Source organism: Dendrobates tinctorius, unplaced genomic scaffold (genome assembly GCF_039654945.1).
Source record: "Dendrobates tinctorius isolate UK_male_01 unplaced genomic scaffold, ASM3965494v1 ptg000081l, whole genome shotgun sequence".
NCBI classification, from domain to species: domain Eukaryota; kingdom Metazoa; phylum Chordata; class Amphibia; order Anura; family Dendrobatidae; genus Dendrobates; species Dendrobates tinctorius.
Genome location: NW_027361749.1, coordinates 7,556,795 through 7,583,095, shown reverse-complemented (window position 1 = coordinate 7,583,095; position 26,301 = coordinate 7,556,795). Strand labels below are relative to the sequence as shown.

At 45.7% G+C, this 26,301-nt stretch overlaps 1 protein-coding gene across 2 annotated transcripts in view; it reads left to right on the top strand.

Moving 5' to 3' along the window:
* TRAPPC8 (trafficking protein particle complex subunit 8) overlaps positions 1 to 26,301 on the top strand; it is a 140,125-nt gene that overhangs the window by 48,663 nt on the left and 65,161 nt on the right. For both annotated transcript variants that reach the window (XM_073583714.1, XM_073583713.1), the window contains 2 exons: positions 19,998 to 20,148; positions 22,668 to 22,768. In XM_073583714.1, coding sequence (XP_073439815.1) covers positions 19,998 to 20,148; positions 22,668 to 22,768 — 252 coding nt within the window. The remainder of the gene's footprint in view (positions 1 to 19,997; positions 20,149 to 22,667; positions 22,769 to 26,301) is intronic.

The following is a 26,301-nucleotide window of genomic DNA, read 5'->3' as shown; positions in this document are numbered from 1 at the left end:
TCCAAAACCCTGATAGTTTTGTCTGATGGCTCCTCAATTAAAAATCCCTCTGACTGACAGATTAACAACCTTGCTCGGTCAGTCTTCAGAGCCTCACATCCTTCCCTGCGACCTGGGTGGCTAAAGCTATGGTCGCTTGGGAAGAGGTTCTGCCTAAAGCCATTCAGGACAATAACCTTCCCCTGAGACAACAAGTCTGGCTATCCAGATCTCTCAAGCTGGAGAGTAGGTGGTACAGGCCTCTCTTCAGGCGGCTAAATGCGCGGCTTCGGTAGCCGCAAATGCCTCACCATGAGGAGGGCACTATGGATCAGAGAGTGGCGAGCGGACTCCGCTTCCAAAAGAGTTATTGAACTCTCTGCCTTACAAGACAGGTCGCCTATTAAAAAAGTAAATCCCTTCCACAATGAAAGGCCAGTAGACCTTTTTGTAGTCAACAGCAGGACGGCTCAGGTCCTTTTGTCCAGACCAGGCCACTCCTCACATAGGGTCAAAAGTTCCTAGGTCTTGTCTACACCCAATCATTACTGGTAGAGCAGACCAAAACAGTCTAGATTAAAAGGATCCAAATCCCATAAAGTCTCTGCACAATGACTGATTGCAGTATCCGGGTGGTGCCAATAAGGTAGACGTTGGCTTTGCTTCAGTCAAGCCTAGCTCTGTCGTTTGCGACAAGTACATTGGGGACCTGGTGTTTTCCAGATACAAGATAGTTTTCCCCGGAACAATTTTGTTCCGGTCTTGTTCCCCCAAAACAGAGGCGCAGGCAATATCCCTTTACCGAGCCAGTGTCGACCTACGCAGGGACGCAGTCATTTCCCGTTCCGAAAAGCGAAATGTTCGAGGAGTGTTTTACTTGAACCTGTTAGGGGTTCGAAAGAAGGACGGAATGGTGCGTCCCATACTGGAACTAAAACTATTAAACAGGTTTGTCACTTCAGAATGAAGTCTCTCCACTCGGTCATCACCTTGATAGAGAAGGGGGAGTTCCTAGCATCCATCGACATTCGCGATGCTTACCTTTTATACCTTCATTTTCCCCTCTCTCCAAAGATTCCTAAGGGAAGCCGTGCCATTTACTCAACTTCATCTCTGTTCTCTGCAACACGCGCCTCTGACGGTCTAGGACAGGACCCGTTCTCGAATGTTGAATTCGTCTGTCTAAGCAGATCAGTCAGACCCTCAGATGGTGCACATTGAGGTCTTCTGAGAGTCAGGGGGATCCTTCCTCCCAGTACGTTGGCTAGTGATCTCCACCGATGCCGGCCTTCGGGCCTGGAAAGCGGTATTCCGTCATCACACTGCCCAGGGTCGCTGGACTGCTCTAGACGTTGAGTCTCCCAATCAGCGTTCTGGAGATGAGAACGATTAAATTGGCTCTTCTACGGTTCCATCACCTCCTCCACTTGTCGTCCTTTCAAAATCCAATCTGTCATCGCCACGGCGCTGGCGTACGTCAACCATCAGGGAGACATCAGCAGGGCGGCCATACATGAAGTAGGTCACATCCTCCCCTGGGCTGAGAGGAACCTTTCGATCACCTCAGCTGTTCACATCCCGGGAGTTGGGTTTTGGGCGGCGGACTTTATTCGGCCGTCAGGGTCTCGCCTCAGGAGAATGGTCTCTTCATTCGGAAGTCTTTCAGCAGATCTGTCTTCGCTGGAGGACGCTGAATGTGGATCTGAGGGCCTCAAGCCTAAATGCCACAGTTCCTGAGTGCATAGCTCGGTCTCATGACCCTGAGGCCATCGGGGCGGACGCACTGGCTCTCCTGTGGAACCTTTTTCACTTGCTGTGTTTTTTTTTCTTTTTCCCCGCTCTTGTCACTTCCGAGGGTCATCACGAAAATCAGAGCGGAAAAAGGTCCAGTGATCCTGATTGCTCAGGGCGGGGACATGCCAGACGTAATATGCGGGGCTAGTGCTGCCCGTCGCCGAAGTCCCCTGGCGATTGCCGGATTGTCCAGTTCTGCTTTCCCAGGCCCTGAGTTGCCTCCAATACTCAGGGGCCCTGTGTTTTGCACCTTGGCCATTGAATCCTCGGTCTTAACCCAAGCTGGGTTCACCTAGCAGGTGGTTTCCACCATGGTCAGTGCCCGTAAACCCACGTCTGCTCACAGATATCGCACCTGGGAGGCCCCTTTTTTCTCTTGTGTCCACGGACATTTTTCTCAAGACGTGTTCATTCTGTCCATTTTGGATTTTCTCCAGATTAATCTGGAGTTAGGCCTCGCGTTCAGATTGCTCAAAGGGCAGACTTCAACCTTACCTGTGCTGTTCCAACGCAGAATTGCTACCAGGTTATAGGTGAATACCTTTATTCAAGGAGTTTGTTTTTTTTTTCTCACATGGTACCTGATTGGTCCTGGGAGTTCTCCAGGAGGTTCCTTTCGAACCTCTGCGGGACATATCGCTGACCTTTCTTTCTTGAAAAGGAGCCTTTTCTAGTTGCGATCACGTCAATCGGAGAGGTCTTTGAGCTGGCAGCTCTGTGCTGTCATGCTTTTTTTCCTATTTTCTCACTAGGATACGGTGATTTTAATGACGTTCCTGCATTTCTGCTCAAGGTTGGCTTTTCCTTCCATTTGGACGAAGACATTGTGTTGCCCTCATTATGCCCGGCTCCAGTCCTTCGTTTCAAAGAGGCTCTTCACACTCTGGATGTGGTGAGAACTTTGAGGCGGTACGTTTCACGGGCAGCCTCTTTCCGCATGTCAGATGCACTATTCGTGCTTCCAGAAGGGCAAAAGAAGGGTCTAGCCGCTTCTAAAACCACAATGGCCAGCTGTTTTTCGCTCAGCTATTTGAGTCCTACCGCATCAGAGGCAGCCTTATCCTGGCGGGGATTAAGGCACACTCCACTCGGGCGGTGGGCACGTCTTGGTCCATTCGGCTCCAAGCATCGGCACAACATGTTCGCACAGCTGCGACTTAGTCCAGACTGCACACCTATGCAAAGCACTTCAAAAATCTCTCAGGCGTCTGCATATGTGCCCATTGGCAAACTGATTCTGCAAATGGCAGTAACACATCTGTAGCCTGTTTGTCTATGGGGTTTGATCTGTTGAGTTGTTCCCCACCCAGGGACTAATTTAGGATGTCCCATGGTCTGTGTCCCCCCAATGAGGCGTAGGAGAAATAGGGATTTTTGTGTACTCACTGTAAAATCCTTTTCTCCGAGAGTCATTGGGGGGAGACAGCACCCACCCTGTTAGCCTGATGGCTTGTGTTTGTTCTGTTGTATTTTTGTTATTATGAACTCCTACTGCTTTGTTACCGAACTGGTTCAAGCTGGAGCCAGCAGAGGGTGTATACTGCAGGGGAGGAGCTAATCTTTTCTTTTTTTGCTTAGTGTCCTCCTAGTGGCAGCAGCATAACACCCATGGTCTGTGTCCCCCAATGATTGGCTCAGAGAAAAAGATTTTACGGTGAGTACAGAAAAATCCCTATTTTTGTAAAACCAGCAAAACACGAATAAATTATATAAATCTGGTATCCCTGTAATTGTACTGATCCGAAGAATAAACCTGACAGATCAATTTTACCTCACGTGAAATGGCATGAAAAAAAATATCCTGAATTGCTGTTTTTTGTTTATTTTGCCAACCAAGAAATCGGAATAGAAAGTGATCAAAAAATGTCATGTGCCCAAAAATGGTACCAATAAAAAAAAAAAAAAAAAAAAAAAGTCAACTAATCCCGGAAAAAAATAAGACCTCACATGACTCAGTTATAATTTTTTCGTATTTTGGCCATCGAAACATGGGGACGCAAAAACTTAGTTTTGCAAAAAAAAAAAGGCATCTTTTTGTGTGACAGCTGCCAAACATAAAAAAATATAAATCTGGTATCGCTGTAATCACACCAACCTGAAGAATAAAGTATCTTATACCGCATGAGGAACGGCTTAAAAAAAATTAAAACCAATTCTTCACCTGCTGTTGATATGTTCATTCTGCCTCCCAAAGATCGCTGTATAGCTCGGCGCATATTTATCCTGCGCTGAGTGCTTACGCTGGGGTTTCCATGTAAAATCTCTGAAATGTTTTTCAGACGGAAGCCACGACGGAAGATTCCCTATAAGGAGGCAGATGGAGGCACTGTGGACGCCGTCTGACCTGTGATTCGGCTGTGCACGTCTTTTTAAGCGTGCATAAAAGCACAGGCCGCCACAGTTTTGTTTGCTTCTGAAAAGAAAGAAACCGCTGAACAGAAGCCAGATGAAGTCCAGAGTAACTCAGCTGCCGCATTATAGTTGTGAAGCAGTAAGGGAAGTGCTAAACTTTTTGGTGATAAATTACATGAAGTACATAGATCTTGAATTAAAAAGAAAAAACCTTTTAACCCCTTCATGACCGGAGCTTTCTTCGGTTTTGCGTTTTCGTTTTTCGCTCCCCTTCTTCCCAGAGCCATAACTTTTTTTATTTTTTCGTCAATATGGCTGTGAGGGCTTTTTTTTTTGCGGGACAGGTTGTACTTTTGAACTACACCATTGAACTACAAAGCGGGAAAAAAATTCAAGTGCAGTGAAATTGCAAAAAAAAAGTACAATTTCACGCTTGTTTTTTGTTTGGCTTTATTGCTAGGTTCACAAATTGCTAAAACTGACCTGCCATTTTGAATCTCCAGGGCTTATTTTTTTGCACGCCGAGCTGACTGTTTTTAGGAATACCATTTTGGTGAAGATAAGTTCTTTTGATCGTCTGTTATTGCATTTTAATGCAATGTCACCAAATATGTGTATGTTCTGATTTTTTTTAATTTATTTTGAATGGGGCGAAAGGGGGGTGATTTAAACTTTTAGAATTTTATTTTTTTAAAACTATTTTTCCTTAACTTTTGGCATGCCATAACTTGATCGGCTCTACTACATAGTGGCGATGCTCAGATCGCCTTTATATAGCAGAATTAGACTTTCTATGAGCGCCGACCACTGGGTGGTGCTCGTAGCAATCCGGCAAAAACAACCATAGAGGTCTCAAGGAGTCCTCTGGTTGTTATGCCGGCACACCGGTGACCTGTGATCACGTGACGCAGTTCACCGGTTAGCGTATTACCAGACTTATGGCTGGAAGTGCTTGTGAAATGCCGCTGTCAGTTTGACAGCGGCATTTAACTAGCTAATAGCCACAAGCGGATCACGATTCCCCGCCGCTATTGCTGGCACATGTCAGCTGTTCAAAACAGCTGGCACATGTCAGCTGTTCAAAACAGCTGGCACATGTCAGCTGTTCAAAACAGCTGGCACATGTCAGCTGTTCAAAACAGCTGGCACATGTCAGCTGTTCAAAACAGCTGGCACATGTCAGCTGTTCAAAACAGCTGGCACATGTCAGCTGTTCAAAACAGCTGGCACATGTCAGCTGTTCAAAACAGCTGGCACATGTCAGCTGTTCAAAACAGCTGGCACATGTCAGCTGTTCAAAACAGCTGGCACATGTCAGCTGTTCAAAACAGCTGGCACATGTCAGCTGTTCAAAACAGCTGGCACATGTCAGCTGTTCAAAACAGCTGACATGTCCTGGCTTTGAGGTATAAGAATAAAACTTGGCACTCAACTTAATAGAAAAATTTGAAGAAAGGTTTTATTGTAGTCAGTCCATACAAAGACGAGACGTTTCGGTCCAACATGGACCTTCATCAGTCTTAGATGTAGAAGTTAAAAAGTGTATATACGCACACCATTCGAGGCGCTCCTGCGCGAACTAGCCTTAACTGATTTGTGGAGATGCAGGAATCCTGGGGTATATCAGTACTCATGTTTCTCCTCTACTTTTTCCTTCTTGTCTCGTATCGTCTTGGCTCTGGGTGACGATCTCATACTGGGGAAAATTATGAATGTTGAATATCTATCGAGGACAGTGTCGGACTATTCGCCCCTGTCTATTATAATTAAAGGAGATATGTCACGAGATAGGCTGGTTTGGCGTTTAAATCCGTTTTGGCTACAACTAGTGGACAAGACTGATTCATTCACGTCTGAATTACAGGAATTTCTTGGGTTTAATGAGAACTCTGCCTCTAGTCCGGTGGTTTGGGAGTCTCTGAAGGCATATTTGTGTGGTATGTTCATACGTGAGATTTCAAAGATTAAGTCGAGTTCTAGAATGAAATCCAAACTTTTGCTCCAGGAATTGGATGATGCAGAGCGGGCTTTTTTAATACAGGTCACTCCCAGTGCACAACAGAGACTTAAGGATGCTCAGTTGCGAGTGACCAAAATGTGTCTGGAAGTGGCAGTGCAGAAACACATGTTCCAATCGACCCAATTCTTTGAAAATGCAGAAAGTGTGGGGCACCTACTCTCAGTTATAACGTCAGCACAAAAGGGGTCATCGTTCACACCTGGGCTCAGTGTTGAAAATGGGATTGAAAATGGGACACTTGCTACTGATGCGCCGGGAATCCTGGGAGTTTTGGGGGCCTTCTTTACTAACCTGTATTCCTTTCAGTCTGGGGCTTCCGCGGAAGATCTTGAGGACTTTTTGGGATTAGCTAAGCTCTCACGACTCTGACGCAGACAGAAATTTGATGGACGAACCCCTGGGTTTGGGTGAGCTTGAGGAGGCCTTGAGCACTATGTCTAATGGCAAGGCACTGGGGGTGGATGGCATGCCAGTGGAAGTCTATAAAAAATATAAGTCGGTATTACTCCACTGCTGCTGACTACACTTAATGATAGTCTTGGAGTTTGGGTCCTCCCGCCATCCATGCGGGATGCTATTACTGTCTTACCGAAAAAAGATAAGGATCCTACCCTCCTGGCCTCGTACAGGCCAATTTCCCTTCTGACAGTAGACATCAAGTTATTAGCAAAGGTATTGGCCACTCGCCTTTCGAAGATAGTGGAATCTTTAGTACACCCGGATCAGACGGGATTTATGCCTCGTAAGTCAACGGCCCTAAATATTAGAAGATTGTATCTTAACATGCCGGTGGGGGCGGATAATGTGGGGAAGAGGGCGGTCCAGTCTCTTGATGCTGCTAAGGCATTTGACAGCGTGGAGTGGAAATACCTTTTTGCCACGCTTCAATGCATGGGTTTCGGTCCAGGCTTCATTGGTTGGATTAAGCTTCTGTACTCTGTACCACTGGCAAGATTGCGGGCGAACGGATTGCTGTCTGGGCCCTTCCCTCTTCACAGAGGTACAAGGCAGGGCTGTCCTCAATCTCCGCTGCTTTTTGCCCTGGCGGTGGAGCCCTTGGCTTCGAGGATAAGACTAAACCCGGAAATTGAAGGATTTAGGTATGGGGCATTGGAGGAGAAAGTGGCTCTTTATGCAGATGATATTCTTTTGTTCTTAGCCGACCCTGTCAGATCACTGAATAGTGCAATGTTACTTCTTACCTCATTTGGAGCTGTCTCGGGACTAGTTATAAACTGGGAAAAGTCTGCTATTCTCCCATTAGACCCAACTGTGATCAGAGTTCCACAGGTGCCGGTAGTGTCGTGCCTTAAATACCTGGGTATTAATGTATCTAATAACATACCAGACCATGAGCTTTTAAATCTCTCACCGCTTGTAACTAAGATTAAACAAAATATTAAGGCATGGGCTAAGTTACATCTGTCAATGGTGGGGAGAGTGAATCTGTTGAAAATGGTGATTATGCCACAACTTTTGTATGTTCTTCATAACTCCCCGATTTGGCTTCCTCAAAATAGGTTCTTTAAAATTAATGCACTTTTCAGGGAACTTATTTGGCTAAAAAAGGGTGCGAGGATCAAATTAGAACACTTACAAAGGGGTAAGGAGGAGGGAGGGCTGGCATTGCCTAACCCTTGGTTATATTTTTTATCTTCTCAGTGTCCGCATCTAGCAGGGGGATCGGAAGACGCATTTGTGGAGATGGGGGGAGGTCGAGGGATTCTCCAGTTTCTTGGGGGTCGGGGACCTCTATTGTCTAAAGGTACTGTCACACTTAGCGATGCACCAGCGATCCCGACCAGCGATATGACGCGGTCAGGATCGCTGGTGCATCGCCAAGTCGTCGCTAGTGAGCTGCCACACAGGCAGATCTCACCAGCGATATCGCAGTGGTCGGGGGTCGTTACTTACCTGTCAGACGAGGCGATCCTGACGTCCTCCCGCTCGCGTCCACGCGTCGCTCGTCAGCGCCACAGGAAGCCCAGCAGGAAGCTGATGGCGAGAAACGGCCCTGGACGTTCTCGCGCGATCAGCGATAACCAGCGGGGGGAGCGGTCGGAGGTAAGTATCAGACATAGCGATATCGCTAGCAATATCGCTATAACGTCACAAAATCCAGTGACGTTATAGCAATATTGCTAGCAATATCGCTTAGTGTGACAGGCCCTTAAGTTGGAGGCGAATAAATTCAGACCTTGGATAGCTAAACTTCTGACGGTAATGCTTATGGTTAAGGTGTGGGGTAAAATCAAAAGTTTAAGAGGAATTGCTGGGTTCACGAGGTATGCTCCCATATGGGATAGTCCGCATTTGCCGCAATTGAGGACATTGAAAGGGTTCGCGCAGTGGCGACGTGTGGGTTTCTGGTGGCTTGCACAGCTGATAGATGGGGGGGGGGGGGGGGTTTCAAATCATTCGATGACCTGCGACGAGATTTCCCACTTCAACGCTCTACATTCTACCAGTATTTACAGGTGAGGCATGCTTATACAATGCAGACTCGCATGCACCCTATTATTATACATCATGATGCTGTAATTAATAGGCTCGGTCTGCTGACTTCCACAAGAGGATTGATTTCTTTTGTGTATGGGGAACTCCTTTCAAAGGTGCTATTGGGTCACCCGATAACGGCGCTAATGAAATGGGAACAACAAGTAGGTGGGATTTCGGCAGACCAATGGGAATCAATAATGCAAATGATCCCTAAGTTGTCCCTTAGTGAGCCCAGTCATCTGTCCCAACTATACATTCTTTATAGGGTTTATAGAACTCCAAAGTGGTTGTTTGATTTGGGTTTGAGATCGGATTCAAAATGTCCCAAATGTGCGCTTGACAATGCGGATATTCTACATATGCTCTGGACGTGTCCGTGCATACAGGTATTTTGGATTATGGTTCTTAATATATGTAGCCACTGAGCAGGACATTCCCAGAGATCCCTCTGTCTGTGTACTGGGATGTGTGGAGGAGGTGAGGGGTGACGATCATCTACAAACATACATAGATAAGGCACACATCCTAAGGCGCATACAAACATCAGTTGCTAGAATGCTCTTTATTGCTAGGAAACTAATAGCGTATCACTGGATCTCGGATAAAGTCCCCACGCGGAAAGAATATGTAAATAAGCTTAACCTTACATTGTGCAGAGAGAAGGCCATTTATCTTAAACGAGGAAGGCCGGCAGGATGGCTGAACATTCCAGGTTTGTCGTCTGTAAATTTGTTATCGTAACAACATGTTCATGATACTCTGAATATGATTTATGTGCACATTATCGTATTATGCGCCTTAGGATGTGTGCCTTATCTATGTATGCTTTGTATCTATTTTGGTATAACTTAGCATTGGACCAGGGAATGGGATGGGGGGGGGTGGTAGGGAATGTGGTAAGGAATGTGGGGTACTTTTGAAATAAGTGATATTATGTTTTAAAAATTTCAATAAATAATATCTGATTAAAAAAAAAAGTGTATATACACAAAAATAAAGGGAACACTAAAATACCACATCCTAGATATCTCTGAATGAAATATTCCAGTTGCAAATTATTAATTTCATAGTGGAATGTGTGCAGAACAATAAAACATAACAATTATCAATGTAAATTAAAATTAATATCCCATGGAGGTCTGGATTTGGAATGATACTCAAAATCAAAGTGGAAAATCAAATTACAGGTTTATCCAACTTCAGTGGAAATGCTTCATGACAAGGAAAAGATGCTCAGTTTTGTGTGTGACACCTCTACGTGCCTGTATGACCTCCCTATTGTACAACGCGTGGGCATGCTCCTGATGAGGCGGCAGATGGTCTCCTGAGGGATCTCCTCCCAGACCTGGACTAAAGCATCCGCCAACTCCTGGACAAGTCTGTGGTGCAACGTGACATTGGTGGATGGAGCAAGATATGATGTCCCAGATGTGGTCAATCGGATTCAGGTCTGGGGAACGGGCGGGTCAGTCCATAGCTTCAATGCCTTCATCTTACAGGAACTGCTGACACACTCCAGCCACATGAGGTGTGGCATTGTGCTGCATTAGGAGGAACCCTAGGCCAACCGCACCAGCTTATGGTTTCACAAGGGGTCTGAGGATCTCCTTTCGGTACCTAATGGCAGTCAGGCTACCTCTGGTGAGCACATGGAAGGCTGTGCGGGCCTTCAAAGAAATGCCAGCCCACACCATTACTGACCCACTGCCAAACCGGTCACGCTGAAGGATGTTGCAGGCAGCAGATCGCTCTCCACGGCGTCTCCAGACTCTGTCACGTCTGTCACATGTGCTGTGTGAACCTGCTTTCATCTGTGAAGAGCATAGGACGCCAGTGGCGAATTTGCCAATCCTGGTGTTCTGTGGCAAATGCCAAGCATACTGAACGGTGTTGGGCTGTGAGCACAACCCCCATCTGTGGACGTCGGGCCCTCAGACCTTCCTCATGGAGATAGTTTCTAACTGTTAGTGCAGATACATGAACATTTGTGGTCTGCTGGAGGTCATTTTGCAGAGCTCTGGCAGTGCTCTTGTTCCTCCTTGCACAAAGGCAGAGGTAGCGGTCCTGCTGCTGGGTTGTTGCTTTCCTACGGCCCCCTCCACGTGTCCTGGTGTACTGGCCTGTCTCCTGGTAGCGCCTCCAGCCTCTGGACACTACGCTGACAGACACCGCAAACCTTCTTGCCACAGCTCGCCTTGATGTGCCATTCTGGATGAGCTGCACTACCTGAGCCACTTGTGAGTCCGTCTCATGCTACCACGAGTGTGAAAGCACAACCAACATTCAAAAGTGACCAAAACATCTGCCAGAAAGCATTGATACTGAGATGTGGTCTGTGGTCTCCACCTGCAGAACCATTCCTTTTATTGAGTGTGTCTTGATAATTGCCAATAATTTCCATCTGTTGTCTATTCCATTTGCACAACAGCTTGTGAAATTGATTGTCAGTCAGTGTTGCTTCCTAAGTGGACAGTTTGATTTCAAAGAAGTTTGATTTACTTGGAGTTATATTCTGTTTAAGTGTTCCCTTTATTTTTTTTTTGAGCAGTGTATAATATAGTACACTATGAACCAAAAAGGCAGAAAAATATTCAGTGCAAAGGGCAAATATACGTAGGTGGACACCTCAGGTCTAGTAAGAGGGAAGGTTAGTGAACATTGTTATTTATATAGTACCATTGATTCCATGGTGCTGTACATGAGAAGGGGTTGCATCAAAATACAAATATAATTTACAGTAATCAAACTAACAATGGTAGACTGGTACAGAGGGGAGAGGACCCTGCCCTTGCTGGTTTACATTCTACAGGATAATGTGGAAAGAGACAGTAGATTGGGGGTTGCTGTAGCTCCAATGGTGTTGAGGTGGCAGCGTTGGTCATTGCAGGTTGTAAAATGTTAGTGTACCTACAAATTGTAATATGCATGAATAATGGACTGTTCACACACACCAATGATATAAAAGTCCTATAAGTAAACGGTATATTTGTAAATTGGATATCAATGGCTATTAGATATATAACATGCTGCTAATGCCTATAGGCCCCGTCACACTAAGCGACTTACCAGCGATCCCGACACCGATATCAAGGTGTCAGGATCGCTGGTAAGTCGCTATGTGATCGCTGGTGAGCTGTCACACAGACAGCTTCACCAGCAATCAGCACAGCGATGCCGAGCGTGCGGCATCGCTGGCCATCGCTGTAAAAAATAATTAAAAATATAGTTATTCTCACCTTCTGACGTCCTGTTCAGCCATCCTGCCTCTCTCCACGCTCCGGTCCCAGTGATCCTTTGCATGAATGACCGCGAGACTTTGTTATCCCTCGAGACCGTGACATCTCACGGTCATTCATGCAAAGGATCACTGGGGCCGGAGCGTGGAGAGAGGCAAGATGATTGAACAGGATGTCGGAAGGTGAGAATAACTATATTTTTTATTTTTTTTTATTTTTTACAGCTGATCGCTGGTCTCCCGCCTGTCACACACAGCGATGCATGCTGGCCAGCGGGAGACCGGCGACCAAAGAAATGTCCAGAGGTTTCTTCCAGCGATACCGGCAGGGGGGCCGATCTTGCTGGTGAGATCGCTGTTACGTCACAAAAGTTGTGACTCAGCAGCGATCTCGCTACCGAGATCGCTTAGTGAGATGGGGCCTTATGACTATGAAAGAGTACAAAAGTTCTGTGGAATACACAATATAATAGTCCATGAATACCATCTGCAGTACCTATAGGTGTCTGACAATGGCTAAAGTAAATACTGTATTGGGAGGCAAAATACCTTGGGGGAGGGGGGGGGGGCGACAAAAAATGAGGCTCAGGGTGAAGGAATTAAGCTTTGTGGGCATTTGCTTTTAAAGGGAACATGTCAGCAGGTGTTTGCTATGCAATCTGAATGCAGCATGATGTAGGAACACAGACCCTGATTCCGACAATGTTTCATTTACTGGTCTACATACATTTATTTTGATCACTTCTTTTGAACACTGAGCTCTGTATAATCTCACCCACACCACTAATTCGCAGCATTCTGTGTACATTATGCACAGGCAGAAGGCTTCTTCCGATTAGTGGTGGGGATGGGGCTATACAGTGCAGGAGGACTACATTACACATGACAGCTAGTCCTCTAGTGATAATCATCTGCTGATAAACAAGAAACAAACTGACTATTGAAACTGCAACAAGCAGACCACTATGTGACACGTCGCTGGCATCAGGCTCTCCACCTCTACATCATGCTGCTCTCAGATTACATAGCAAAACCTACTGACAGATTCCTTTTAAACACACTGTGACGCTGTCCAATCATGAAAAAGCCATCACATAGAGATGAAAAAGTAGTCTCCCACAGTTCTGACTGACTTGAAATGACCATAGAGAGGATCAGAACTTTGCCGGTGTGGTTACGTGAGACTTTCTGTCTCAGTGCTGCGCTCACAACGCCTCCCTGGCTGCATGCAGCAGTATTACTTGTAGTTGGTCTGCTATCAGCTGCTCCCACAACGTTCCTCACTGTGATGACTCTGTCCACCACCACCTCGTTAATATGCTTTATGATCACTTGAGAATATTTTGTGTGATCACGTTGATGACTCCCTGGGCGGACGTCCTCATCCGAGTAAGGAATGTTTTGGGAGCAGCTGTGGATGTCTGATATACTATGGGTACAGAGGCGTTGTCAGTGCAGTCACGTGAGACAGTCTCGTGACCATGCTGGCACAGACATGACCTTCTCTATGGGCATTTGATTTTTCATCCCTATGATGTTGTAACACCGTGGTCAACAGGTGAGCGTAAGTTAGTGTTTTTGCTAATCTGACCAGGTTGTGCGTGGCACAACTTCGTAAAGAATTATAATCCAATCGTGGCTGCTGCTCCAGCCCAATGGAGGGAGGACATAACAAGTAAAGGCAAGATGAGTGTGGTGGATCCCAGGTGCTGCTGCTGACCAAGGTTAATCCGTGCAGCAAGTATTAAAAGCTTCCAGTTTATTGCAACCCTTTTCGGAGTACAACTCACTCCTTCAGGCGTAACTTGGAATAAATCAGACTTTTTTTTACACTTCCTGCCTGGAGTAACCTTTGTCAGTGGCAGCACCCTGGATCCACTGCACTCCTCTTTCCTTTTTATGATTGGCCAACGTCAGTCGGTTAAAAGTACACGTCCACAGAGCAGAAGGACATTTAGCACCCAGTTTACCAATAAAATTGGTGTCCGAAATGGTGACACTTTGTATCTCAACGACGGAGTGGTGAAAAAAAAACGTTTTCATCTACATTCCTTTTACTACTTGCATAACTGTATATTTTATAATGCAAAGTTTGTGAAAGGTCCTGTTTTTAAAGGGAACCTGTCAACACATTGCTCCTTCGTCTCATTGGGGGACACAGATACTGTGGGGTGTAGGCTACTGCTGCATGGAGGCTGACACGAAGTGAAAAAAAGGTTAGCTCCTCCTCCACCGTATACACCCTCACCCGATTGCGGGCGGAAACCAGTCTTTGCTTAGTGTCCGTTGGAGGCACATGTCTGTTTTTCCTTCAGACTTTTTTTTTTTTATTTTGAAGCGGAGACAGGGGCAACGGACCCTATTGAAAGGGTCCGATTTCCCTAAACCAACAACGGGCGAGCACGTGCGAGTGTCGCCTCTACGTATCCTCTCCTGCAACGTGGGACACGATGCCCGAGTTAGCCCTGACCACCCCATGGTATTGAAACACAATAGGCACAAGCATAGTCCGTGTGGCCCCCACTGCTCCACCAATGCTAGACTGCGGTGCTGCAAGGCGGCAGACGGTCCCTCTCCTCACTCCAGGAGGGAAAGACGGAGCTAGGGTGCCTGCACCGTCCTATATGTGGCCCCCCCTCCCATCTACCTGAGCTGGGAAGCTGAAGATTCATCACGGAGGAGGATGGCTGGGTAGGGCTCCTGCAGCGTCCACATAGCTGGAGCCCTGGTCGGGGCATGCATCGTAAATCGAAGCTAGGCCGCGAGCGCAAGTCCCGCCTCCCTTCCTCGCGTCAATTCCGGCTTCTGACCAGTGCTAGGCCACAAGCCGGAAGTACCGCCCCCGGAATTCTTCGGCCGACGGCCCGCCCCGCAGCTGTGGCGTGCGCTGCCTTGAACTGGAGCAACGCCCGGAACGTCCAGGACACGTGGGGGCACAGGACTGGGGTCACTATACAGGGAAAAGTGAGGTGCTTCCTCCCCCCCCCCCCCCCCCCCCCCCCAGTGGTCTGCAGTGCTGATGCCTGGCAGACTCAGCGTGTCCGGAAAAGCGAAGATGCACACGTTTCTATATGCTGCATGCATCTCTTGTCGGGCCGCTTTTCCGCGGGCGCAGAGCAAGCGATTATGCGAAGCCTGCGATTCCGAATGTGCCCAGGAGCCCTCCCCCGCGACCGGGACCAGTGTTCCAGACCCCACGGAGTGGGCCCTATCACTGTCACAGTCCATGGCGTTGCTTACGAGAGCAATTGAGTCCCTTCACGCCCCAGATAGGGGCAGGGACAGTGGCTTGCCTGTCTTAGAGGGGTCCTCCACCTCACAGGAGCTTCCAGCCTGCAGGGGCCGCTCACACTCCAGGCAAACCCGGGGGAAACGAACCCTGATCCATCCGGTACCTCGGCATCCTTGAGTTCCGCTTCTCGTTCCCCGTCACCAGTGGTCGATAGCGAGCAAACCTCAGGTTTTGACTCGGATGGACCTCTTGACCTGGATACTCGAGGGTCTCGTGAAACAGTGGACAGCCTTATCGAAGCCGTCAACCAGACTTTAGGAATTGAGGATGATTCCACCTTGGCTTCAGGTCATAAGGTGGCATTTAAGCGAGTTAAGTGACCGCATAGAGTATTTTGCACTCACCCAGAGTTTGAGGACATAGTGCAGCGACACAGGGAACGGCCTGGACAGACACTTCTCAGGTCAGAGGGCCCTCGAAGCGAGGTATCCGTTTGCCCCGGACCTCTATAAAAAGTGGACGGAATCCCCAACGGTGGGTCCACCCGTGTCACGCTTGGCCTGTAAGACCCTGTTATCCATACCTAGTGGTTCTTCTATTAAGGATCCCACGGATCGTCTCATAGAGAGGCATCAGGGTCAGCACTCTCCCCCTCGTTCGCAGCAACGTGGGTAGCCAAGGCCATGATTTCTTGGTCAGAATCATTAAACAAAGCCTTGCAGGATAGGGACCAACCTGCAGAAGTATCAGAGATTGCGAATCAGATCGCTATGGCTGGGGATTACTTAATGCGTCTTTGGATGCGGCCAATTGCGCATCAGTTGCTGCCGCTAACGCAATTTCCATTAGGAGAGCTCTATGGTTATGGACATGGCGGGCCGATTCCACCTCCAAGAAGTCCTTGACTTCTCTGCCTTATCAGTGCGGCCGCCTATTCGGAGAGAAGTTATATCAGTTCATCTCTGACCACAGGAGGGAAAAGCGGTTTTTTACCTCAACAAAAGGTCAAACCGCCGTTTCGCCACCAGTTTCAGGCACGGTTTTGGGCCTTTTGCAACCCCGGGTGGACTAGAGCGGCCAATCCTGCCGCTTCAGGTTGCCTCAACCAGGATAGAGATCACCAGGTCTCAAATAGAGCCAACCCGTTGTGGAGAACACGTACGCACCAGCCCAGGTCGAGGGTATCCAGGTCCCAAAGATCTTCAGTTAAATGACTCGAGACATTTGCCAGGCGACATCGGCAAGGTAGGCGGCCGCCTACTCTGGTTTCCCCACGTCTGGCTCAATGTCATCCATGTATGCTGTCTGACAAGTGTGAACTGCATCATATATTGCCAGATATTTTTATGGTATTTCATTCCATCATCCATGTATGCTGTCTGACAAGTGTGATCTGCATCATATATTGCCAGATATTTTTATGGTATTTCATTCCATCATCCATGTATGCTGTCTGACAAGTGTGAACTGCATCATATATTGCCAGATATTTTTATGGTATTTCATTCCATCACTCCTGTGGTGGGTTTTTTTTTTTTACTATTTGGTTTCTGCTTTGAAGTGTAGAAAGTTTTTTTTTCCCTTTCTCTATTTGATGGCCTTGTCCAGCTTTAGTTATTTACCCTGCATAGTAATGCCTGCTCTGGCCTTGTGCTAATTGGTTAATTACTGATTGTGGCCTATTGGTGGCTGAAGCTAGCAGACATTTCATTTCATATATATTTAGCTCTGGTTGGGATAGCACGCGTGCGGGCTCACGCGTGCAACAGATATTAAGTGCAACGGGATCAAGTGTTATGCAGTTAGACAATGCAGTTGGACAGGGCAGGAGACAGGTAAGGTGCATAAGTTTTTCATGCACGCATGCTTCTTGGTCAGTCGTACTACATATGCATTGATCATATCAACCTGCTGCTTTTTTGTCTTCACCTCTGCTTTCTAACAACTCGCCTGCCCTTTTACACATTCTGTGCACTCTCTGCATATCCACCCCTCCCTTTTCCCCTCTCCCATGTATAACTCTGAGGCTCTATTGACATTTCTTACCCACACCAAACCATCCAAAACCACCATGCAGCACTCAAAACGTTCATACAAATCATCCCACCACCTGCTTTTTCTGTTTTTTCTCCTTTTAATAGTTGCAGGTGACATCTCCCCCAACCCTGGGCCTCCCTCCACCAGCATACGTTACTCTCCTCCATCTGCATATAGAAACCCTGCTAATCTTATTTACATTCAGTGCATGCCTTCTCCTCTCACTTTCCAATGTGCTCTCTGGAATGCACGGTCTGTGTGTAACAAACTGACTTACATTCACGATCTTTTTCTCTCTAATTCCCTTAACCTTCTGGCTATTACAGAAACCTGGATCCAGCATTCAGACACCACCGCTGCTGCCGCTCTCTCGTTTGGTGGGCTAAAATTTTCACATACCCCCAGACCTGAGAACAGACAGGGTGGAGGTGTTGGTTTGCTCCTTTCATCACAATGTGCTTTCCAGGTCATCCCCCCGGTTCCCTCACTTACATTTCCTTCCTTTGAAGTCCACGCCGTCAGACTCTTTAAGCCCTTCTCCTTACGAGTGGCGGTCGTTTATCGCCCTCCAGGCTCCTCCCGCCAGTTTCTAGACCACTTCACCACCTGGCTTACTCACTTTCTATCCTGTGACATCCCCACCCTCATCATGGGAGACTTTAACATCCCCATCAATGATCCGCTCTCCCAGTCTGCCTCTCATCTTCTTTCTCTAACTTCTTCATTCGGCCTCTCACAGTTTACTAATTCTCCTACACATGAGGACGGGAATACTCTGGACCTGGTTTTCTCCCGTCCCGGCTCGCTGCACGACTTTACTAATTCACCCCTCCCGCTCTCGGACCACAACCTTCTTTACTTCTCTGTCAAGAATTGTCTCCTCACCCGGAACACCCCCACTTACCACACTTATCGGAATACACGTACCATTAATACCCAACAGCTTAGGGACAATCTCCACACATCTTTAGCCCCCATCTCCACCCTCTCCTGTCCAGACATAGCATTGTCACACTTCAATAATACACTGAAGAAAATGTGATATTTAGCAAATTGCCACTCATTAGCTTATACGTGCAGGTGCCTTCATGTAATATTGCATCAGTGATTTTTTTTTTTTATTATTATAAAAATGCCAAAAAATTAGTATTTGTCTAAGGCTGTGTGCACACGCTGCGGAAAAGGTGCGGATTTTGTACAATCCGCAGGTGAAACCGCAGGTCAAAAGACCTGCGGTTTTACCTGCGGATTGCTCTGCGGTTTTGCCCTGCGGTTTTTCATCTCCTCAATGGAGGAGATGGCAAACCGCAGGAGAATCCGCAGAAAGAATTGACATGTCAATTCTTTCTGCGGATTGAAAACCGCAGATAATCCGCGCGGAAAATTCCGCACCGTCTGCACTGCGGTTTTTGATTCCCATAGGGAATCATTGTACTGTACACCGCAGCAGAAACTGCTGCGGGTCCGCAGCGGCCAAAACCGCTGCGGAACCGCAGCAAAATCCGCAGCGTGTGCACACAGCCTAAAAGTGTAACCAATATAGACAATAGGAAAACCACACATTAACCCCTTACTGATATGACGCACTGGTTACAGCCAGTGCGGAGGGTGCACGGCTTCAGAATGCTATTGTCCTATAAGTTACCATATCTGCAGGCTATTAGCATTTTTTAGACATGAACGCTTCCATTTTAAACTAGAATTTTGACAAGTGCAAAGTCCATCCATATCACCTAGGCCTGTGTCTTCATTTTATATATCTTTCTCAAATGATCAGAACTGGATTTTTAAAAAAAAAAAAATTTCCTAAAAACTGAGTTTTTAAAAAAGCGTCAGTTTTTTAACCCTGTTTCCTTTTTTTTATGGCTTGCTCCTTTTTACTCCTTTTTCCTTCTAAAGCTGAATAACCTCTCTGCTGAAGCACAGGCACCTCGGTCAGAAGTGAGGAGAGGGCACGGGGCGAGATGAAAGCTGTTGGAGATATCGTTTTATGAAAGTGTATACCAGCTACAGCTGTGAATATTAGATAATGACACTTCCCACATCCAGCGTCTCGTCCCGTCCCCCCAACCTACCTGCCTGTGCTTCAGCTGAGATAATATCTCGGTTTTGATACACACACTTCCTCCTTTCTGCCAGAGCTCCTTCTAAAGGCCCCATCACACAGAGCGAGATCGCTGATTTTGTGACGCAACAGCGATCTCTCCAGCGATATCGCTGTGTGTGACATGCATCAGCGACCGGCCCCCCCGCCGGGTATTGCTGATCGTGCAGGAATGTCCTGGGCCATTTTTTGATTGATGGTCTCCCTCTGGCCAGCATGCATCGCTGCGTGTGGCAGCGAGAGACCAACGATCAGCGAGCTCCCAGCGCTGTAAGCTGACGCTGGGAGCTGGTATCCAAGGTGAATATCGGGTAACTAAGCGCGCGCGTCGCTTGGTTGCCCACTGTTTACCTTGGATACCTGCGTGCTCGTGCTGGGAGCTGGTATCCAAGGTACACAGCGGGTAACTAAGTGACACGCGCGCTTAGTTACCCGATATTTACCTTGGATACCAGCGTCCTCGCTGGTTCTGATCGCTGATGAGTCTACCTGTTTGGCAGCTCACCAGCGATCATGTAGCGAGGCACCAGCGATCCTGACAAGGTCATATCGTTGTCGGGATCGCTGGTGCATCGTTTGGTGTGATGGCACCCTAAGAGACATAAAACAAATTCTGTTCACACAACCAGTCCTGGTTTTTTCTTCATTAGGACACAATGGGCCCATCAAAAAACAACCTTAGATTTATTAACCGTGTCCTTTTAATATTGATGTAGTAATCTTTGAGTTTTGTGTTCTGTTTTAGGTATCCACCGGAGGCTCCTGAGCTTCAGATTAGGAAAATGGCTGACTTGTGTTTTTTGGTACAGCATTATGACTTGGCGTACAGCTGCTATCATACTGCAAAAAAGGACTTCCTGAATGACCAAGCCATGCTCTATGCTGCAGGGTCGCTGGTAGGCATCGGATCACACGTTGTGTCTAATGGTGCTATAGTTGGTTTGTTACATACATTTTTGCTACTGTCCCATTTATCTGACTAAAACCTGCAGAAATACATATATAACCACCAAAACATCCTGTTTCATATGAGTGGAACTTATTTTGAGCCACAGACGTTTGTTCCACATGAGTATATTCTGCACTTGTCTGCAAATAAATAAAAAAAATAAATAGTATTTCTCATTATTAGGCTATGTGCACACGTGCAGTATTTGGTCAGGATTTCACGTCAGCATTTGTAAGCCAAAACCATGAGGGTGAAAAAACACAAATGTGTTTCTATTATACTTTTCCTCTGACTGTTCCACTCCTGGTTTTGGCTTACAAATACTGAGGTAATACTGAACGTGTGAATGTGACCTTAAGAGGGTTTTCCACTACAAAAACCTTGATGTCTCATCCTTGACATAAGCCATCAATTCTTAATCAATGGGTTATTACAAGGAAGGTCCTGGGTTACTCACTTACACACTGGCTCAGCTCGATTTTCTTGAGTGCTACAATTCCTTCGTCCTGATGATGAGACTAGGTCCACAGGGTCAGTCCCCCATTATAAAAGCACTAAGGAATTATCCTCTGCCCTTACTGACAGGCCTCGCACTACATTTTTGGCCACTGGCAAATTGTTTATACAGGCCGTATGGATGCCTCTCTGCTACGGTCACCCACAGACCTACGGATTTGTGCATACGTTGTGCTCGGTTATTGAGTATCCTTTAACCTCTTAGCGACCGCCGGTACGCCTCTTAACGGCGGCAATTAAGGGTACTTATGCCTCAGCACAGCTTTTTAACGGCGCTGAGAAATAAGTGTTTAGCGCCCCCCCGGGGTCGTAAATTTCTCCCAGAGAACATGAATTGGGTCGGTTTTTACCAACCCCAGTGTTGCAGTTGCCGTTATTAAAGGAATAATGGTGACTACAAAAAAAGACTGATTTTTCCCATTTAATTTATCTCTCCTCTCCCCGGTACCTCCGGAGTCCCTGCAACTGCCCCCCTCCGTGAAGTTCCCAGGGCCGCCGGCGTCTTCTTCCAGGATGAACATGGAGGGCTCATGCGCAGTGCGCCTGCTGAGATCTGCCGGCTGGCACCCGGCAACAACAGGAAATTTTTCCTATTGGTTAATTTTGATCACTGTGATAGACCCTATCACAGTGATCAAAATAAAATAGTAAATCAAACCCCCCTTTATCACCCCCTTAGTTAGGTAGAAATAATAAAATAAACTGTATTTCCATTGGTTTGGGGCTGGGGCTAAAGTTGGGGATATGATTGGCGTTAGAATTGGGGGGGGGGGTTCCACTGTTTAGGTACATCAGGGGGTCTCCAAACGCGACATGGCGCCACTATTGATTCCAGCCAATTTTGCGTTCAAAAAGTCAAACAGTGCTCCCTCATTTCTGAGCCCTGCTATGCACTCAAACAGTGGCTTTCCCCCACATATTGGGTATCAGCATACTCAGGAGAAATTGCACCAAAAATTTTGTGGTCCATTTTCTCCTGATACCCTGTGGAAAATTAAATGGTTCCAAAGTAAAATTTTTTGTGAAAAAAGTAAATTGTTCATTTTTTTCCTTCCACATTGCGTTAGTTCTCGTGAAGCACCTGAAGGGTTAATAAACGTCTTGAATGTGGTTTTGAGCACCTTGAGGGGTGCAGTTTTTAGAATGGTATCACTTTTGGGTATTTTCTGTTATATTGACCCCCCCCCCCCCCCCCCCAAACTCGCTTCAAATGTAAAAATGGTTTTGTTAATTTTGTTGTAAGAAATCGCTGGTCAACTTTTAACCCTTATAACGTCCTAACAAAAAAAAAACTGTTTCCAAAATTGTGCTGATGTAAAGTTGACATGTGCGAAATATTTATTAACAATTTTGTGTGACACCACTATGATTTAAGGGTATAAAAATCAAAAGTTTGAAAATTAGAAAATTTTCGCCAAATTTCCGTTTTTTTCATAAGTAAATGCAAGTCATATTGAAGAAATTTTACCAATAACATGAAGTACAATATATCACGAAAAAACATTCTCCGAATCGGTGGGATCCGTTGAAGTGTTCCAGAGCTGTAGCCTCATAAAGTGACAGTGGTCAGAATTGTGAAAATTGGTTTGGTCATTAAGTACCAAATTGGCTCTGTCACTTAGGGGTTAACAGATGCCAATATAACCTATGGATGAGATGCCACGGTTAGGCATGTGGTGAACGCATTAGTTACCCACAGATTCTTTAAGAAATAGAGCCTTAGCAACATGTTTTTTGTGGATATGGGGGTACACGCTAAATATAGGGTAAAAACCTAATGTGAACAGAGCCAAAGAATTGTTTTATGAAAATATTTATGTGGGGATTTTTCTGATGTGCGTTTGCACTAGATATAGATGGTGCATACTTGCAATTGTCCAGCTCTTGCGTGAAGTGTCTGAACATATTAGATTCCTCCTTTAATTATTAACTTTTTTTTTTACTTTCAAGGAAATGGCTGCAGTAGCTGCTTTTCTGCAACCTGGTGCTCCCAGGCCGTACCCAGCTCATTACATGGACACTGCAATACAGACGTACAGGGACATATGCAAGTAAGAAACTGACTTTCTGGTCGTATTTTGTTTGGACCAGGGCTGTGGAGTTGGTAACCTGAACCTCCAACTTCTCAATGTCCCTTACTCCTCAGCCCTGCCTCACTACTGAACATGTACAGTGGGTACGGAAAGTAATCAGACCTCTTTAAATTTTTCACTGTTTCATTGCAGCCATTTGGTAAATTCAAAAAAGTTCATTGTTTTTCTCAATGTACTCTCTGCACCCCATCTTGACTGAAAAACCAGAAATTTTTGCAAATTTTAAAAAAACAAAAAAAAACAAATATCACGTGGTCATAAGTATTCAGACCCTTTGCTCAGTATTGAGTAGAAGCACCCTTTTGAGCTAGTACATCCATGAGTCTTATTGGGAATGATGCAACACGTTTTTCACCTGGATTTGGGGATCCTTTGCCATTCTTCCTTGCAGATCCTCTCCAGTTCCGTCAGGTTGGATGGTGAACAGCCATTTTCAGTTCTCTCCAGAGATGCCTAATTGGGTTTAGGTTAGGGCTCTGGCTGGGTCAGTCAAGAATGGTAACAGAGTTCTGAAGCCACTTCTTTGTTATTTTAGCTGTGTGCTTAGGGTCATTGTCTTGTTGGAAGGTGAACCTTCGGCCAAGACTGAGGTCTAGAGCACTCTGGAAGAGGTTTTCATCCAGGATATCTCTGTACTTGGCCACATTCATGTCTCCTTCAATTGCAACCAGTCATCCTGTCCCTGCAGCTGAAAAACACCCCCATAGCATGATGCTGCCACCACCATGTTTCACTGTTGGGATTGTATTGGGCAGGTGATGAGCAGTGCCTGGTTTTCTCTATACATACTGCTTAGAATTATCACCAAAAAGTTCTATCTTTTGTCTCATCAGACCAGAGAATCTTATTTCTCATAGTCCGGGAGTCCTTCATGTGTTTTTTTTTTTTTTGTTTTGTTTTGGTTTTTTTTTTTAGCAAACTCTATGCGGGCTTTCATATGTCTTGCTGTGAGGAGAGGCTTCCGTCGGGCCACTCTGCCATAAAGGCCGGACTGGTGGAGGGCTGCAGTGATAGTTGTCTTAGTGGAACTTTCTCCCATCTAACCAGTGCATCTGTGGAGCTCGGCCACAGTGATCTTGGGGTTCTTCTTTACCCCTCTCACCAAGGCCCTTCTCCCACGATTGCTCATTTTAGCTGGACGACCAGGTCTAGGAAGACTTCTGGTGGTCCCAAACTGCAGAAATTCTTTAGTAACCTTGGCCAGATCTGTGCCTTGCCACAATTCTGTCTGAGCTCCTTGGCCAGTTCCTTTGACCTCATGATTCTCATTTAATCTGGCATGCACTGTGAGCTGTGAGGTGTTCTATAGGCAGGTGTGCGCCTTTACAAATCAAGTCCTATCAATTTAATTAAACACAGCTGAACGCCAATGAAGGAGTAGAACCATCTCAATGAGGATCACAAGGAAATGGACAGCATGTGACTTAAATATGAGTGTCTGAGCAAATGGTCTAAATACTTATGACCATGTGATATTTCAGTTTCTTTCTTAATAAATTTGCAAACATTTCTACATTTTTTTTTTTTCAGTCAAGAAGGGGTGCAGAGTGTACATTAATGAGAAAAAAATGAACTTTTTTGAATTTACCAAATGGCCGCAATGAAAGAGTGAAAAATTTAAAGGGGTCTCAATACTTCTGTACCCACTGTGCATAAAGTGCAGCACAGATTCATCTCAACTAAAAGCCAATATCTTTAAATCAGGAATAGAACAGACATTCATAGGACATTTCATAACTTTCCCAAATTATTATGAAAACATTTACAGCACATCCTGCACTGAACTAATTTATTATATATTTTAGGAGTTGGTCCATTTTATACCGATTCCATGACTCATAGCCCTTGTTTGGACACTGAATTGTCCAAGTCACTGAATTGTTTTGACAATCTAATTGAATAATTAGTCAAACATTTTTTAATTTTTTTTTTTCAAAATGGCCGCAAAACAGGGAGCTAAATAATAATATTCAGTACATGACTCGTTCCTTGTCAGTCTGCTGTCTCTCTCCGGTGCTTCTCACCTATGTACTTTTCTTCAGCCAGTCGCTGGCCTCCACAGTGATGGTAGCAGAGGGTGCATGATATTTTAGGATGCTGATTGTATTCGGCATTCCATCACTGTTGGACTGTTTACAAAGACCCCCGCAGCGTTGTAGGAGCCATCGGGGCTGTATAAGTTGTAGTGCGTGCTTTTCTTGATTTTGTACTATTTTTTTTTTTTTTTTTTTTTTTTGTTATAGCAGGGTTTTTGTTTATTTTGCTTTTTGTAGGTTTTTTCTTTTCCAAATTTTATTGAAGGATTTTAACAATGATGTGGGGGTAGGGATAGGGAGATTGGAAGAGGGGAAGGGAGGGTTGGGGAGGGGATGGGAACAAAGGGAAGGACCAAGTGGTCCTATTGTATTCATGGTAATCTAATAGATTCAAACACTAACAATAACAATATGTATGCAAATCTAGCAACCACATAAGACAATAGCTTGGTTTAGGTGTCCAGAGAAGAACTTTATTTTAGAGGGAATAAGTTGATCCATCTGAACCATTTACTTGTGAATTTATCAAGTTTGTTGTTAACAGTAGCCATTTTTAGCTGGAAGGACTTGTGGAGTGCGATTCTCTCTTTAATGTCCTGAATTTTTGGAGGATCTGGTCTCTTCCAATGGAAGGCTATGGAGCTTTTTGTGACTAGGAGTATATGGATGATTAATGGGATGGCTGAATGTTCTATCTCTTGAGAGTTGAGGGACAACAAGGCTAGTTGAGGAGAGAGTGTGATAGGTTTGGGGAGAAGAGAGTTAATGAGGAGGGATATATTTTTCCAGAGGGGTTTCACTATAGGACAAAACCAGAACATGTGTAGAATGTTTCCATAGTGACCGCAACCTCTCCAACATAGTGAGGAGTTTTCTGGGTTAATTTTAGATAGTCTAGCTGGGGTATAGTACCAATGAGACAGGATCTTGTGGTGGGTCTCTTGTAGAGACATTGATATAGTGGCGGACATGGAGATAGAACAAGCGTGTTCCCAATTTGATATGTTAGGAGTTAAGTGGAGTTCTTGCTCCCATTTCAGTAAGTTACTAGTTTTGACTAGTTCGCTGTTGTTATTCATCCATATGTAAATGTAGGGTATGCTCCAGAAAATTTTATGATTAATATTATTAAGCATATTGATGGCGGGATCTGAAATTTTCGATTTTATCTCTCTGAATTTTCTTATGCTATCTTTTAGAATTATATATTCGAAAAATAGGGAAGAGAGGATTTTAAATTTTTTCTTTATTTCGCTAAAGGAGGTATTAGAGTGTTCTCCATAGAGGTCTCCAAGTTTTCTTATGCCGTAGTCTGCCCATACCGGAGCTACTTCTTGTCCAAAAAGGGATGTAATGATGTGGAGTGAAAGGGATCTAAGTGGGTTATTATTGTTAGATCCTTTTTTTGTTTTAGCAAGTAACTTCCAAGCGTCCAGTGTGGCCCGGAAGATGGGG